General features: G+C 37.9%; 1 protein-coding gene across 1 annotated transcript in view; it reads right to left on the bottom strand.

Annotated features, from left to right (window-relative positions):
* Window positions 1-18,030, bottom strand: part of DMD (dystrophin) — a gene marked incomplete in the record, with an annotated part of 2,117,027 nt that overhangs the window by 1,387,059 nt on the left and 711,938 nt on the right. Inside the window, 1 exon segment of the mRNA XM_018043695.1 lies at window positions 17,813-17,988. Within this exon segment, the coding sequence (XP_017899184.1) occupies window positions 17,813-17,988 (176 nt within the window).

Raw genomic sequence — 18,030 nt, 5'->3', positions numbered from 1 at the left:
GGCCACATGACTACTTTAAATTTTTTCTAATGTATGTGAATATATATGAGTATGTGTATGTATATATATGTCTGTGTGTGCTTCAAATGTAAAGTAAATATAGTGCCATAGAAAAATCACTGAATGGAAAACCAGGTGTCACTCATCTTATTTACCTTTATGCTGCTTCCTGGTGCAAATACCTTAACTTCTCTGATTTTCCTTTACTTCTTCCTTTAAATTTCACAAATTACAAAACTTCCATCAAACTGGTCTTAAAATAGAAACTATCAAAGACTTTTAAAAATTACTCTTAAATGTGTGTCTATTTATCTCACTAATTAGAGCGACTTGACCTGAGATACAAAACTGGGGTCAGCTTTGCTTACATTGCAGGTTTGATGTTCCAATACATTAGCCTGCTCATCTAGGAATCAAGTTGTAAAACATCTAAGGATGTTATGATTCTCATGTAAAATAAAAACCCATAAGCTCTTTTCAGCAGTTTATACAGCACCTGAAACAAAATATTACTAACGGAAGAGAACACTGTTCTTAGTTATTATAAACTTGCTATATTAACAGTCCTATCAAATAATCTGTTTTACTTATGTTTGCATGATCTTATTTACAAGCTTAAATATATTTCTAGTTTTATATGTGTAAGTCTAAGCGCATTACTCATAAAATAATATGTTTCGGTACAGTAAAATTTAATGATTCCAGATTGTGCTGAAATGCATCTTTAAAAGATACTAAAAAATCAATTTCTGTGTAGTTTACCTTGTCCTAAGATATGCCTGTTTAACGTGTGCTTCAAAAATCTGGATTCTGGTCCAAAACACAAAAGCTGTGTGTTTTCTCCATCGTCAGTTATGGCAAATCAAATTACATGTTTACTGTGTATAAAATACCCCTTTTTAAAATATATGGCCTTGAATACAAACCTTGTGATTTAATATTTTTAAGCTACAAATGCCAGAAAACTCTTCATGCATTATCTGACATTGAAATTAATAGCCAAAACTCTAGGATAGTTAATTGTGCTGAATGGTATAAAACTCCTATGAAAATATTACTTCTCTGCAAAATGTAAAACAACTAAAACATTTTAACATGTGCTAGATTAAAATGACTTGGAGACAATCTTCTTAGCTGAATTTGTAATAAATCTCAATAATATACAAATACATTGCTAATATTTACTTCCAAAATGTGATATAGTTGAAAAGAAGTCACTTTTACATCTTCTGTTAATATAACTTTCAGAGAAACACACTTGAAAAACTAAGGGAATTCCCCAAATTCTAGTATGTCAGAACCTGCTAGGTTAGAAGAATTAGGTATAAAGCCAGAGACTATGAAAACACAGGGACAAAAATAATGCATGGCCCAGAGGACTGGAAATAAAATGTTGCTAAGCCACAGATGCCTGGAGCCTAATTTTAATTTTCAGTAAATTGAAAGTCCCTTTGTTTTTTTTTTTTTTTAGACTTTTTTTTTTTAATTTTAAAATCTTTAATTCTTACATGCATTCCCAAACATGAACCCCCCTCCCACCTCCCTCCCCATAACATCTCTCTGGGTCATCCCCATGTACCAGCTCCAAGCATGCTGTATCCTGCATCAGACATAGACTGGCGATTCAATTCTTACATGATAGTATACATGTTAGAATGTCATTCTCCCAAATCATCCCACCCTCTCCCTCTCCCTCTGAGTCCAAAAGTCCATTATACACATCTGTGTCTCTTTCCCTGTCTTGCATAAGTCCCTTTGAAACACATTTCTGTGCAAGAAAATCACCTTAACACAGGTTAATACAAATATTCTTTTAAGTGAGAGATGAAATCTTGTCATAAAGGTACATCTTTGATCATACAATGTAATATGCTCAAGTTAAAAACTCTGAGCTGTTTATTTTAAAATCAAATTTAATGTTTATTTAAATGATGAAACAAAGCAGTATATGCCCTTGTGAGAAATAATTGTGAGCACTAGAGGGTGCACATTCCCTTCCACAGCTTGTCTGGACCTCAATTTGGCTTCTCTTTTATTTTCTTATCTACATAATGATAACATGGTGACAAATGGATTTTTCATGGGAGTTCTCTTACAGAGAAACATAAAATGTCCAAAGATACAGATAAAATGATATAAAAAGAACATGTGAGGAAGGCACCCACAGATGCAAAATTAAAATGCCTTCAGCTATTTTAACACATACACAAAAGTATTTTGAAGTTGTAACACAGAGATTCCCTTGAGAGAATGTCTTCAAACTGGGGAGAAATGCTTAATCCAAAGAATATAGTAGCATTTTCTGGACTTTATAACTCAGGAGGTTTTTTTTTTTTTCCTAGTTTATTAATTTTACCTACTTTTTTGAATGTTAATAAACAGGTAGACACTTGTGGTCTATAAATCTGCCTATAATTACATTTCTGCACTATCAACATTAAGTTTTTAAAATGTTAATTTAACATTCAATCAAATTCCAAGGAAAAGGTAGCATTTTAAACATCTTGTTCATGTCATATGCTTTCAGAAAGAAAAAAAAATTAATTTGTTTCCCATGGTAATCATGTAGGCTATTTATTATAATCTTAATTTCCATAGCTATATCAAGAATAGAGAGCTTCAGAAACCCCCTTTTTCTTTCAACACAGGGAAATATGGAGTTAAGATTCAAAACCAGATATATCCAAATCCAGCAATTTCCACTACACTATACTTATATTCCTTTGTTCCAAATAAAAGGGCAACTATCTTTTAAAATATTAAGGAAAAGTCAACATGAGCTTCTTGTTTGTTGCTATATAGTACAGTCTGGTAGTTACTACTAGGCTAAATATTTTTGAATATGCCAGAATTTGGCTGAAGTCTTTAACACTATGATATTAATTTTGAACATTGTCATTAACCTAAACTATGATATTTAGTTGTATAATTCATACCCTCATGGCATTATGAATTAGTTACTTTTCCCAGTTTATTTTTACTTCACAGTCTTCCTTAATTTCCTAAAATCCCCACATTTCCAATCTGCTGATGTGTTTTCTGATGTTAGAACTGCTTAAGCAGAGATGACAAAGGTTACGACCAACAACAGGGTTAACTCGATGGTTAGCACTGGAAATCCTGCACTTGGAAAAACAGTTCAATTATATGGGGCTCCCATCGAAGCCCTGATGGTGAAAAGACACTTAATTTTGAAAGAAAAATCTTTTTACACTGATAAAGATCTCTGTATTTAAAGAGATAGCCAAGTGCTGCAGTGTTCCCCTGGAGTCTATGAGACTTAGACGGTAGAAGAGCCATAATCTAGAGTAACTGCATTATCTCCACAGAAAGGCCTCAATAAATGAGTAAACAGTCTCAGTCAAGATTTTATCTTCAGCTAAATAATTTGATGAAATTACCTTTTACTTCTGTCATTAGAGCTCAAGAATGCAGCATCCTGTGAAGAGGGTGTGGAGAAAAAGGAGCCCTCCTTTTTCCCAACAATGGGAAAACAATTCCCATTGTTTGTGGGAATGTAAATTGGTGCAGACACTATGGAAAACAGTATGGAGGTTCCTTAAAAAATGAAAAATTAAACTACTATATGATCCAGAAATCTCACTTCTGGGCATATATCCAGAGAAAAACATGATTCGAAAAGATGTGTGTACTCCATTGTTCACAGCAGCACTATTTACAATAGCCAAGACATGGGTGCAACCTCAATGCCCATCAGCAGATGAATGGATAAACATGATGTGGTATATAAATATAATGGAATATTAGCCATAAAAAGAATGAAATAATGCCATTTGTAGCAACATGGATAGACCTAGAGATTATCATACTAAGTGAAGTAAGCCAGACAGAGAAACACAAATATCATATGAAATGTCACTTATATGTAGAATCTGAACAAATGATACAAATGAATTTATGTATAAAACAGAAATAAACTCACAGACATAGAAAACAAATGCATGGTTACCAAAGGGGAGGGATTAAATTAGGAGTTTGGGATTAAAATATATACACTACTATATATAAAATGGGCTTCCCTGGTGGCTCAGACGGTAAAGCATCTGCCTGCAATGAGGGAGACCCAGGTTCAACCCCTGGGTCGGAGAAGGAAATGTCAACCCACTCCGGTATTCTTGCCTGGAAAATTCCATAGAGTGAGGAGACTGGTAGGCTACAGTCCATGGGGTCGCAAAGAGTCGGACATCACTGAGCGATTTCACTTTCACTTTCATATATAAATAGATAACCAATAAGGACCTACTATATAGCACAGGGAACTCTACGTGATATTCTGTAAGAACATATAATGGAAGAGAATGCAAAAAAAAATACACACACACACATATATATGTATAATTGAATCACTGTGCCATATGTTTGAAACTAGTACAACACTGCAAATAAACTATATCTCAGCAAAAAAAATAATTTAAAAAAGAATGCAGCATCCTGTTCTAGATGTCTGGTTTCAAATCCTGACTGAATTGCTTTCTGCAAAGCTTGTGACCTTGAACAAGTCACTTTACTTTTATGTGCCTCATTCTTCCCATCAGCAAAGAGGATCAACAATAAAAAAACTATGTTATAATGCTCTTTTAATGGTTAAATGTGTTAATATGTGAAAAATATTTAGAAGAGTACTTGATATATGGCAGACACCATACATGTTAGCTGCTGTGATTACTGCCTTCCATGACTCTTTCCTGCTGGGTTTAAGCCAGCCCCTGGGCCACCTCTTACTTTCTCATTTGAGAGTGGGTCTATCCGTCTTAGTGTTCTGCTAAGGACTGATAAAGTAAAACTCATTCTTGTAACCACCAGAATGAAAGCTGCAAAGAAAGCTACAACAAAGAGTAAATGGCAAATACATAAAAATCACCAACAGCAAAATAATCTAATCTATTTCACCCTTTTTGGCAGGAATAGGCAAACAATGGTGCAGGGGACAAATCTGGCTTGCCGCTCATTTTTGTGAATAAAGTTTTATTGGAACACAGTCATGTTCACCATTGACATATTGTTTAGAATTGCTTTCTCCCAACTGCAGCAGAATGGAGCTCTTGCAAAAGAAATAATATGGTGCACCAGCCTAAAATAGGGATTATCTGGTTCTTTAAAGAACAATTTGCTGACCACCTTCCTGCTCTATAAAGTTAACATGGTCTATCTCTCCCAACACAGAGGGAGGGCCAAAAGAGTGTGGTTCACAGTAGCCATATTGCTTCACTTTCTTTCAAAAATATGTGTCGGCTCTCTATGACCAAATTAAAGTTCCTTAGTCTGGCATTGAGTATATATATATTTTTTCCCACAATGAACTCAACCTACCTTTTAACCTCATCCCTTAATTCTCTCTTTCATACCACATATTTCTGCTCCAAGCAAACAGAAACACCCAAAACCCTTTATCAGTGCCATTTATATAAAGACTTGTAGGACAGCCTGAATCTGCATTGCCTTTTTCCCTCATCTTGAGTCCAATATGCCCCTATCCTTTAACTGTATACTCAGATGCTACTGTCTCCATGAACTTTCTATGCTTAACTGTCATACAAGACTGGAAGTGATCCTTTTTTCTTTATGACCTTTGACTTATGGCTTTTCTAACATTTTATTGGTACTTCTTCATGGCATAGTTTATACCACGAGAATGCTAGCTTCCTGAGGAAAGGACTAAATATGGTCTTTGGTCACAGCAACTAGACTCCTTTGCACATCATAGTGATCCATTAGATATTGTTGAATGATTATGAAAATTAGCAAGAAAACTAATGGTGCCATCACTACTAGATTCTTGAAACACTATGGACTCATACTAACTACTGTGTGCTGTGCTGGGCTGCGTTGTGCTGTGCTCGGTCGCTCAGTCGCATCTGACTGAAACCCTATGTATGAACTGTAGACTGCCAGGCTCCTCTGTCCATGGAATTTGTCAGGCAAGAATACTGGAATGGGTTTTCCATTTCCTCCTCCAGGGGATCCTCCCAACCCATGAATTGAATTTGCGTATCTGGATTCTCCTGAATTGGCACAAGAGTGTTCAAAGGACCTCTCCATATATTGACTGGTACCTTGGACCTTGTGGGAGGCAAGTTAAACTTTAAATACTCTCAATGTCAAAGCTTGCTGAGTTTAAAGGACTTCAACATACTTTTATCTTGTGGGTTTTTAAAGTTTAAATAACTTCCAGTTAAGGTTTAGAAACTCGAGTACAATGCAGAAAGCCACTTAAATCTGGTATGTACTCACTGCCCCACTGTCACTTCCTTAGCATCATGAGTTGTTTCAATTCATCTACCTCTTTTAGTAAGCATCTCTATGTGTGTGTTAGTCACTCAGTCATGTCTGACTCTTTGTGACCACATGGACTGTAGCCCACCAGGCTCCTCTGTCCAAGGGATTCTCCAGGCAAGAATACTCGAGTGGGTTGCCATTCTCTTCTCCAGAGGATCTGTCTGACCCAGAGATTGGACACGGGTCTCCTGCATTGCAGGCGGATTCTTTACCATCTGAGCCACCAGGGAAACCCATGTACTTCTTTTAGTGAGCATCTCTATGAACTTTAGTTAAAACTCAAAGTCAGCTCAGGCTGACATAACTAAGTGCTATAGATGAATGGCTTAAATAACACAAATTTATTTTCTCATAATTCTGGAAAGCAGAAATTCAAGATCAAGGTGTCAGTATGTTCATTTTTTGGTGAGATCTCTCTTCTTGGCCTGTACATCACTGCCTTATCACTGTACCCTCACATAGTAAAGACAAGAGAGAAGAGGCTTTTTGATGCCTCTTCTTAGAATGACACTAATCTCATCATTAAGGCCCCACCCTCAAAAACTCTGCTAAATCTAATCCCCCCAAATAACCCATTTCCAAGTAACATCATCAAATTGGGGTTAGGGCTTTAAGACATGAATAATTCAGTCCATGAGAGCGATACATTTTATTTGCTGAGTGTTGATTCACAGATATAGGTTTCTGACTAGGGAAGACATATGAATAAGAATATTCTTGGATGATGTTAGAAAAAAATATTTTCTCTTATAACACAAATGTGGTAATGGGAAGATATCTGTTATAAATTAATAATTGGGAACTCAACTTTTTCCTGGGGAGAGAATGTTTCTTTTTGCCTAGATAATCATCAACAGAGACACATGTAATAAAATTTCCACAGTGTGGAGGCCAACAAGGAAAGTCATATAAATTCTATTTCAGAGGTGAAGAAACAGATTCTGAGTGAGAGTAAGTGACTTGCTTTAGTCACATCTTTGATGAGTGGAAGATGCAAGGCCAGAGTCTATCTCTGTGCAGTCACAGCCTCATCCCATTGGCTCTTTCGGATCCAGCCCTCATGTTTTTCTTGTCCTCTCTGTATCAGACATTTTCTGTCATTGCTTGTCCTCTTGCTTGTGATTAGAGGCCCTGAAAGAATACTGGAGGATGGAGGAACACCACTGGGGGATGGCAGCAGAGTCCCCAAGTTGGGACCTTCCAACAGGGACTAGCAGTGTCAGGATGGCCAGACAAGAGTTTAGATTTATGAAGGAAGGGACAATCCAGAGGAAACTGAAGCCACAGTAGAGATGACTTGTGCAGTGCAGAACCTGTGCAGCCATTCACAGCGGTCACAATATCTGCCACCTCCCTAAATCTCTTCAGGTATGATTCTTAAATTCTCTTTAGTTTATCCCTTTCTTTACATCCAAGCTGCCTTTTCCCTAGTTTAGTCTCTGATAGTTTCACATGTTGCTTCCCAGCTTTTCATCACCTCCTTCTCCAAGTCCTTGGGTTATGTTTTCTTTCTCTGAAACACCTAGAGTGGTTTTTGTTTTCCTGACAAGACTCACAAATACCCATTTGATATGCCAGGAATATTACTCAATATGTACAATGTGTGAACTTCTATATTGAGTGCTTTAGTTCTAGAGTTGCAAATAAATGTCTCCTGCCCTCAAGGAGTTTACTAGAGACACATATGCAAAAACAAGATGATTACAATGAAGTTCTGCAAGTGCTTGAATGGAAGGATTGTCAAGGCTGAGAAATGTCTAGGTTAGGTTCCCAGAGAGAGAAGGTAGTTAGTTAGGGAAAAGGAATATGGGAGCTGGAAAAGGGAACATAAGGCAAAAGGATCTTCAACAGAGAAAACAGTCAGTACAGAGAAGCAGAAGTTTGAGCGAATATTGAGCATTCAGAGATCAGAGGGTGGTTCTTTAAAGCTGAGCAGGAGGCAGCGCCATTTGAAATGCAGTGTGTGGCCTGTCTGTGAACTGTCTGTTAGTAGTCTGTGCAAGAAAAGTCATCAGAGCAGAAATCAACTAAGTCATGAAGCACATGATTTCATTTGATTCCTTTTTAATTGCAAAACTTTCCTGACAAAGGCAGCAGTGCATTGATATATATTCTGGTTCCAGCTCTTTATCTCATTGTATACTGGTAATAAATGGTTAGCAGACTACTTTGAGTAGCACTGCCATATTAAAAAAATGGGTAGAGGAGAAGGGAGTGAAGCTGAAGAGTCAGGTAGTCAAAGATCAGAAAGGAATTTCTGTGCTATGTATTTCAAGAACCACGGGCAGAGGAATGATCTAATTAAAACCGCATTTTAAGATATCCCTCAGGATACTGTGAAGAGTATGGATAAGAAAGGTGAGACAGAAAAATCAGTTAAAAATTTCATGCAGAAAAGTATCAGAGACTAAACTAGGGGAAAGGCAGCCTGGATGTACAGAAAGAGATAAACTAAAGAGAATTCAAGAGGCATACCTAAAGGGATTTAGGAAAGTGGAAAGATCAGAACTGCTGTGAATGGCTACACAGGCTGTGCACTGCACAAGTCTAGAAGGCTGTTTGTAGAAACTATGATAACTATGATGTGAATGATACTCTCTAAAGATGGGCAGTCTAAACTGCAGAACCTCATTTGTGATTTCTGTAAGAGATCCAGGTGCAAATGCCCAAAAAATATGTGGATGCTACAGGTATGAGCATCAAAATGGAGGTTACGGTAGAGATATTAATTTGGAAAATATCAGGTAAAGATGGCTAATAAAAGCAAAATGATAAATGGCATTACCCTGGACAACAGAGTGCCATGAAAAGAAAACAATGCCAAAATATAAGTCTTTTGGAGATCAACATGAAAGGGAGAGGAAGATGAGAATGGGAAGACATAGTCGAAGTGTTAGGAGGAGAAAAAAAACCAGGAGGGAACAATATCTCAGAAACTGAGAGAGCAGAAAACTTCAAGAAGGATCTAATCACTACTGTCAAGCACAGCACAGAGGTCAAGACGGATAAACTGAAGAGCGACCTTTGGAGCTGTCAATTAAGGAGATCTCTGGTAAGCTTGTTGAGTGCAGTTTCAGCACTTGATGTACAGTATGAGAGGGGGAAAGAAAGACTCAGAAGAACGGAAATAGTGGTAGTTCATACATTCTGATTAGAATCAACTTTTCTTTGCATTTAACCATGCCGCTGCTTTTAGATGAATATATGTGACTACCATTTTCTTCACTCAGGGAACAAACTGCATGCTATGGTTCTGGGAAGCTAGCTCTACCTTCCTCTTGGTTGGCGTTCTTTTTTGCCTTGCCTTCTAGAAGAGTACTTTTTCATACGACTGCTATGACTAGAAAATCAGTTCTCAGTATAGTACATTTCAATTCAAAACATGTATTGGGCATCCTCAAATTTGAAGGCCCCGTAACACTTTGGGAGTAAGATATGGACCCTGGTCTCAGGAAGCCCTGAGCTGAGGGGGTGAAACAAGCATATAGAAAGATCATTTCAACATGAAGCATTAGAGGTGTCACAAGATGGGGCTACTTTGGAGAAGAGAGAAGCAAGAATTAGGATGAAACTAAGATGATACTCTAGTACACTGATTTAATGTGGGCCATGAACTAGCAGCCTAAGCATCACCTGGGAACTTGTGAGATATTATGATTCTCAGGCACTGCCCCAGACCTACTGAATCAGAAACTCTGCTGGGACCAGTAATCTGCTATTTGACAAGCCTTCTCAATGACTGATGCGTGCTAAAGTATGAGAACCACTGCTCTTGGGCAAGGGTTCTCAAACTTCAAGGTTTATCAAGAATGAGCTAGAGAGCTTGTAAAAGATTCCTGGGCCCACAAGCAGAGCTTCTGATTCAGCAAGCTTGGGGAACAACCCCCAAATCTGCACTTCTAGCAAACCCCCAAGCATGCTGTGTCATGTACCGCAGTATTAGTATCACTGCTTGATCTGTTCTCTGGCCACTTAGCATGCCTCTAGAATTATCATTCTTATATTCTTCAATACACATTTACTGATAGTCTTGATTTATATGACAAATTAGCTTTAAGAGCCTTAAATGGACGGTTATCTTTTTGGAATATCTGAAGATGGTCTGTAAGGTTTCTATTATTCACCAAAAGTAGTTTCTGAACTGAAATTTGAGTTTATGACCAAGGTCATTTGACTCTAATACATAAAAAGAAGTAGGGCATTTCAAATGTAACACTGGGACAGAAATTAGGAGACTCAGTAGCTAGTTTTTAGTTTGCCACTGAAAGCAAGTTATTTAACCTTTCTGAACCTCAATTAACCTGTAACCAGAAACAAGTCTAGAGTGTAGTTTCCTTAGATAAAAGGAGCAAGGTTTTGTTTTTATGGGCAGTGCCATTGGGAAACAAAATATTATTATCAGATGAACATTTCAAGTATTTTAGGAACAACTTATCATATAGAAAATAAAAAATGAGCTCTTAGACACACTAATCATCTAATTAGATTCTCTGAATAAGTTAAAATGTTTTGGTTTTCAACTTCCACATTATAGTTTGGGAATTAAAGTTAAAGTAAATATTTTAAAAATTGCATAGGCATTATTCTCAAAAAAAATTGCAAAAAGAGACATCTCATCTAACACATTTAACTTCCTTCCAAGGATGTGACATAAAGTAACATTATTCAGGCAGTAGACTTTTACAAAAAAATAAAAAACACAAGCTGAAAAATAGAAAATACAATAATTACACAAATACATAGTTATCTAGACACTTTCTTCCACCATTTAGTAAGCATATGGGACATAGCAAGAGAGAGCAAACAAGACGCTCTGCTTACATAGCAGAAGATAGAGACTCAGTGAATTGTTACTTCTAAATCTCTCTACACTTCCTTTGAGGTCAGAGACACTTCTATTAACACTATAACTTAAACATTATCTTTATTGAGATTGCATTTATTTAAAAAACAATTCAAAATACCATTGTTTTCATCTTGCTGATACAAAAATGTAAATGAAAGCTTTTGTGAAAAGTTTCTTAAAATAACTGTTACATGATTAGGGATGAATCTCCTCAATGAATCCCAATTAACTGTATAATAGATTTAGTTCTAACTTAGAGTGGGTTCCACACTCTGATAATTACCTATATGTAAAATAATATCACTGAACTACAGGGATAATTTATTTTAGAAATAATTACCTTGTGACCCAAGATCATTAAGCACATTTATATATCTCAGTGTAAGGGGGAAAATTTATGCAGTAAATATAGCAAATGTAAAAACTGTATCATTATTAAGGATTCAACTAAATGCACCTTACATAATTAAGAAAGGGTAGTGTAGTACAACAGAGGAGGCGATGACACCCCACTCCAGTACTCTCGCCTGGAAAATCCCATGGGCAGAGGAGCCTGGTGGGCTGCAGTCCATGGGGTCGCTAAGAGTCGGACATGACTGAGCGACTTCACTTTCACTTTTCACTTTCCTGCATTGGAGAAGGAAATGGCAACCCACTCCAGTGTTCTTGCCTGGAGAATCCCAGGGAGAGCGAAGCCTGGTGGGCTGCCGTCTATGGGGTCCCACAGTCGGACACAACTGAAGTGACTTAGCAGCAGCAGCAGCAGTATAATACAAAGCTGAATTTTAAATTCCTTAATCAGTTCAGTTCAGTTCAGTCGCTCAGTCGTGTCTGACTCTTTGCGACCCCATGAATTGCAGCATGCCAGGCCTCCCTGTCTATCACCAACTCCCAGAGTTCACTCAGACTCATGTCCAGCGAGTCAGTGATGCCATCCAGCCATCTCATCCTCTGTCATCCCCTTCTCCTCCTGCCCCCAATCCCTCCCAGCATCAGTCTTTTCCAATGAGTCAACTCTTCGCATGAGGTGGCCAAAGTACTGGAGTTTCAGCTTTAGCATCATTCCTTCCAAAGAAATCCCAGGGCTGATCTCCTTCAGAATGGACCGGTTGGATCTCCTTGCAGTCCAAGGGACTCTCAAGAGTCTTCTCCAACACCACAGTTCAAAAGCATCAATTCTTCGGCACTCAGCCTTCTTCACGGTCCAGCTTTCACATCCATACATGACCACTGGAAAAACCATAGCCTTGACTAGATGGACCTCTGTTGGCAAAGTAATGTCTCTGCTTTTCAATATGCTATCTAGGTTGGTCATAACTTTTCTTCCAAGGAGTAAGCATCTTTTAATTTCATGGCTGCAATCACCCACAGTCAACTGTGGAAAATTCTGAAAGAGATGGGAATACCAGAGCCCCTGACCTGCCTCTTGAGAAACTTATATGCAGGTCAGGAAGCAACAGTTAGAACTGGACATGGAACAACAGACTGGGTCCAAATAGGAAAAGGAGTATGTCAAGGCTGTATATTGTCACCCTGCTTATTTCATTTACATGCAGAGTACATCATGAGAAACGCTGGGCTGGAAGAAGCACAAGCTGGAATCAAGATTACCGGGAGAAATCTCAATAACCTCAGATATGCAGATGACACCACCCTTATGGCAGAAAGTGAAGAGGAACTAAAAAGCCTCTTGATGAAAGTGAAAGAGGAGAGTGAAAAAGTTGGCTTAAAGCTCATTCAGAAAACAAAGATTATGGCATCAGGTCCCATCACTTCATGGCAAATAGATGGGGAAACAGTGGAAACAGTGTCAGACTTTATTTTGGGGGGCTCCAAAATCACTGCAAGTAAATAATGATGTCCTAATGGGTGAAATTATAATATTAAAGATTATCAGGATGTTCATTTGTTTGTTGTTAAAAAAAATCCATGAAGAAGTAGAAGGAATTATTTAAATGCTACTGAAAAATAAGATTTTAGTTATCACAATTAATTGTAACTCTATTACTCTTTCAACAAATATTCGTGATTTTTATTGCATATATGGTACTATGTATGAAATCTAAGTAAAATGTTTAAAAATCAGATAACAAGATTATTTTGGTATGATTGGTGATGAAAAAACTTTATGTGGGCGACACTGAGGCATATAGCAAAAAATGAATATAACATACTGGATGAAGAGGAAAGATTCAGGGGAAGCTACACTTAAAACTGGTCTTCCCTGATGGCTCCACCTACAATGCAGGAGACGTGGGTTCGATCCCTGGGTTGGGAGGATCCCCTGGAGGAGGGCACAGCAACTCACTCCAGTATTTTGGCCTGGGAAATCCCACGGACAGATGAGGCTGGCGGGCTGCAGTCCATGGGATCACAAAGAGTCAGATATGACTGAGCACACATATGTAAAATTGGTGGGAGAAACATTTTATACCATAGGAAGGGATTTGTGTTTTATTGTGGAGACAACTGGAGTCATAGGGATCTCAAGCCAAGAGGGTCAGCATAAAAGCAATACTTTAGGGACATTAATTGAAGGCAGATTAATCAGAAAGGGGAGGGGCAAATTGGCCACAAGGAGGTATATGGCTTAAGGCATGGCATTGACAGAATGACTGGAAAATGGCTAAAATGATGACACTTACCCAATAATATAGTGTAATAATAATAATTAAGGAAAAAAGTAAAGAACAGAAATGGAGAAGTCAGACAGTAAATTCTGTTTTGAAGAAGAAGATGAAAAGTTAATTTTCTGTTACATTTGGTAAGCTTCAGAGGATGCTTATTACAGAATTTATTTCCCCAATAGTACATGACCACCATCTCTACCTTCTCTACCAACCATCATCTTCACTATCATCACTACCTCAATTACCACCATCATTTCCACCACTGCCTCTACCTCCACAGCATTAACATAAGCAAGCAAGACCACTAGCTATGGCACTTGTTGAATTCTTACTACCTTACAGGCAACTGTATTAAATGCTTCTTACTTAATCCTCACAGCCAGTGTTTAATAAAGTGAGGATATTGAATCTGAGGCACAGATATTAGATAATTTGCTGGAATCATAAGCTAGTAATTAAAACAGGCAGATTTCAAACCTGAGTAATCCTGATTCCAAAGCCCATGATTTTTCCAATATTTCCTACTTCTTTAGGTATGCAGGCAATGAGTTACAATAACTAAAACACGTGTGCAATGTCTGAGTAATTGCTGCTGCTGCTAAGTCACTTCAGTTGTGTCCGACTCTGTGCGACCCCAGAGAAGGCAGCCCACCAGGCTCCCCCATCCCTGGGATTCTCCAGGCAAGAACACTGGAGTGGGTTGCCATTTCCTTCTCCAATGCATGAAGGTAAAAAGTGAAAGTGAAGTCTCTCAGTCGTGTCCAACTCTTTGCGACCCCATGGACTGCAGCCTACCAGGCTCCTCCATCCATAGGATTTTCCAGGCAAGAGTACTGGAGTGGGGTGCCATCGCCTTCTCCAGTCTGAGTAACTAGGTGTGGGTAATTGGAGGCAACAAATGTTTGGAATTGATAAAAACTGAAGCACTGCCTAGAGCAGTAGTAGAAGTATCCAGATCGTAGATTTAAAGATAGAAAGTAAAATCTGAGGGAAAGAATCAGATATGAAGCTATGAAATTTGGGAGTCATTCATTGAGAGTCAGACTTGAATCATCGAGAGGGAGTAATTCAGATAAAGAAGTCAGAAGGGCAAAAAGATTTGAACTTATGAGATACTACCATAAGAATTAGGTAAAAGGAAGAAAACAAGTCAGGTAAAGAATAGTAGGGGTAGAACAGTAGTGTGTCAGAGTAGGTGAAAAAAGAGATCTTTTTTTTTTTTTTAAATCAGCATTCAATAGGTTGTCAACACTACACTCTTTGCAGTTAAACACTAGTAGTTCTCACCTGGGAAAAGAAAGAAATGCTAGCCACCATGATGTTTTCAGTCATGTTTGCGTGACACCTCTGGAACTCTTACAATATTTCAACCAATTCCCATCCTATAAACAGTTATCACTTACTCAATTTAATTGTGCCTAAATGTCTGCTCATTTGCTCTCTTTGTTCAGTCTAAAAGGGTCAATCTTGACTCTTACACAGAGTGTCTCTGTTACGCTACTGTCCAAATCAGGACACATCTGAGAGTGAAAGTTGGTGCTTTAAATAATTATGCTGGAACAAAAGTTATAATTTGTGATGATTCAGGCAAACAGAGACCTAAGATCACCTTGGTCATTCATCTACCAAAGAAGCATTTAACTGCACAGTCCAGGTTCTGTTGTCAGGTTCCTTCAGCTGAAACCCTGACACAGGCACTCTGAAGCTGTGTGTAATAGGAGTAATAGCCATAACTATTTGGTGGGTATGGCTATTTGGTAGGGTCAGTGGGAAGAATAAATGAGCTATGCAAATAAAGCATTTAATCTAGTGCTGAGTACATAATAAAATCCTCAATAAGTGTCAATTTTTATTTAAATAATATATCCTTTAGGTTCCTAATTGGACAAGTCGTTCAAAGAACTTTAAAAAAAATGGCTGAGAGCATACGATACAAACAGAATTTAGGAGACAAAACATTTCACCACTTAGTCACACTCTCTTGAAAACAAAAATGTGCTCAGAACACATTTTTCCTAACCAAATACAGGAACCAAGAAGATGGTTTTGAAGATAGAGATAAACAGGAATCAACCTGCTCTGTTAATATCCGTATTAGGAGGGTCATGGATACATTAGGAGGGTAAGTTAACTAGGTTTCCATATTGCTCTGCTTAGATATTTGTTGGAAAGCTGTTAGGTTGTTCAAAGGATCCATAAATCCATGTGCCTACCAGGCATTGTCTGTAGACATATATTGAACAAGGCATCAAATTAATAGCCATGCTATTAAGATTAATAAAAGGCAAATTCATTAAGAGCTTTACTGATTTATTTTTGCTGTCATATTCTTTCTCCATCAATGAATGTTAAAATTTCAACCACTATCATGAGCAGAATTCTTGGAAGTTGTCATCCCACATAGAATGCCAATATTCAAAGATCCGAGAACCATCTGATAGGAACAAGGCTGAGTAAAATTTTCCTATAAAGGGGCAGATTATAAATATTTGGGGATTTGTAGGTCATATACTCTCTGCGACAACTACCCAACCCTGCCTTTGTGATGTGAAAACAACCAAGGATGATACATAGGAGGATGAGTCCAACGTTGCTTCGATAAAACCTTACTTGTGGACACTGACCTTTGAATTTCCGAAAATTGTCACATGTCATGAAATTCTTTTGGTTATTTTCAACCATTTAAAAATGTAAAAACAGTTCTTAGCTCATGGGCCATACAAAAACCGGCAGTGGGCTGGACTGAGCCTGTAGGTTTTAATTTGTTGAGCTCTGGACAAGAGAATTCACTCAGCCAAGCAGCTCCAGCCAGGGAGAAAAGCCCTTCTGTGTACTGTGGAATTATGAAAGTAGGTTATAAGTCACGGATTAACAGGGAAGTACTGAAAGTTCCAGGGCTTACCTGGTGGCTCAGTGGTAATGAATCTGCCTGCCAATGCAGGAGACAGGGGTTTGATTCCTGGGTTGGGGACCCTGGAGAAGGAAAATGGCAACCCACTCCAGAATTCTTGCTTCAGAAATATCGTGGACACAGTAGCCTGGTGGGCTACAGTTCATGAGGTCGCAAAAGAGTCAGACACAATTTAGCGACTAAATCACAACATTGAAAGTCCCAAATGAAAAAAAAAAAAGAAAGTCCCAAATGATGTACCTTAAAACTTCTCCAGGTGTTTCTTCCTTTGCCTAAAACATCTGACACTATTTTTACGTACATGTTATTCTCATGTTTCCCTACCCTTGTATACACAAATTCTAATGTCAAGTGTTCCATGCATCCCCCAATATAATGCTGCTTAGAAATGTAAGGCAGATTTTAATGTTCTTTCTTAATCTTAGAATTATAATAATTGGCATGAAAAGGAAATTGTACCATTTTTCTGATTTTCATGCTAGCTTTTGCATTTATGACATTTTATTCCCATTTTAATATATCTACCAATTTACATAATACCTTACTTATCTACAATGTCTAGTTGAGAATATCCACAAAAAGATCAGTTAAGAATTCTAACACCTTCAAGATAAGACTTTATAAATATCAAAGAACAGGAAATCTGTTCTGTAATTACTCCTGATTTAGGACGCGCAGATTGAGACATTATGTTCTCGTAAACTAACAGAATGGATCGCGTCTATTATAGGTGTAGTTCTTCCTCATGAAAATGTCCTTTCCATTACTTGGAAAAGGCATTTAATGCAAAAGTAGCACTGAATAAGCAGGCTCTTGATTAGGAAAAAAAAGGAAACTTTCAGGATAAACTGTATCCATGGCAGTTCATCACTTGCAGTTTCCTCTTTCAATCCAGAAAAAAAACTCACATTTCCATTAAGCATTCAGTTTCTGGTGGGCCAGGGATTGCTTGAAGAAATTTTACAACTTACTTCATAATTTTCCCCACTAACTTAACTGACATTATAGACACCAGAGCCTTCTGGGAAAACTAAATAAAAACACTGCCATCAAAATAGCTGTAAATGAGTTGTCCTTCTTAACAATTACCCTTGCTTGAGGATAAAGCCATGAGCAAGAGCTTCTCACCTTTTCTTAATTTCCGAATCCACAATAATCTGCCTCTTCTTTTGGGGAGGTGGTGGGGGGAGTTCCTCTTGGGCATGTTTTACCAGGATTTGCTCCCTCGTGGTCACCATAGTTACCGTTTCCATTACAGTTGTCTGTGTTAGTGATGGCTGAGCGGTGGTGACAGCCTGTGAAATCTGCAAGAAGTATTGAAACAGAGGTCACACATTGCTTGAAAG

This window comes from Capra hircus (assembly GCF_001704415.2).
Source record: "Capra hircus breed San Clemente chromosome X unlocalized genomic scaffold, ASM170441v1, whole genome shotgun sequence".
Taxonomy (NCBI): domain Eukaryota; kingdom Metazoa; phylum Chordata; class Mammalia; order Artiodactyla; family Bovidae; genus Capra; species Capra hircus.
Note: the sequence above shows the minus strand (reverse complement) of the source record. Positions and strands in the feature narration are given on the sequence as shown.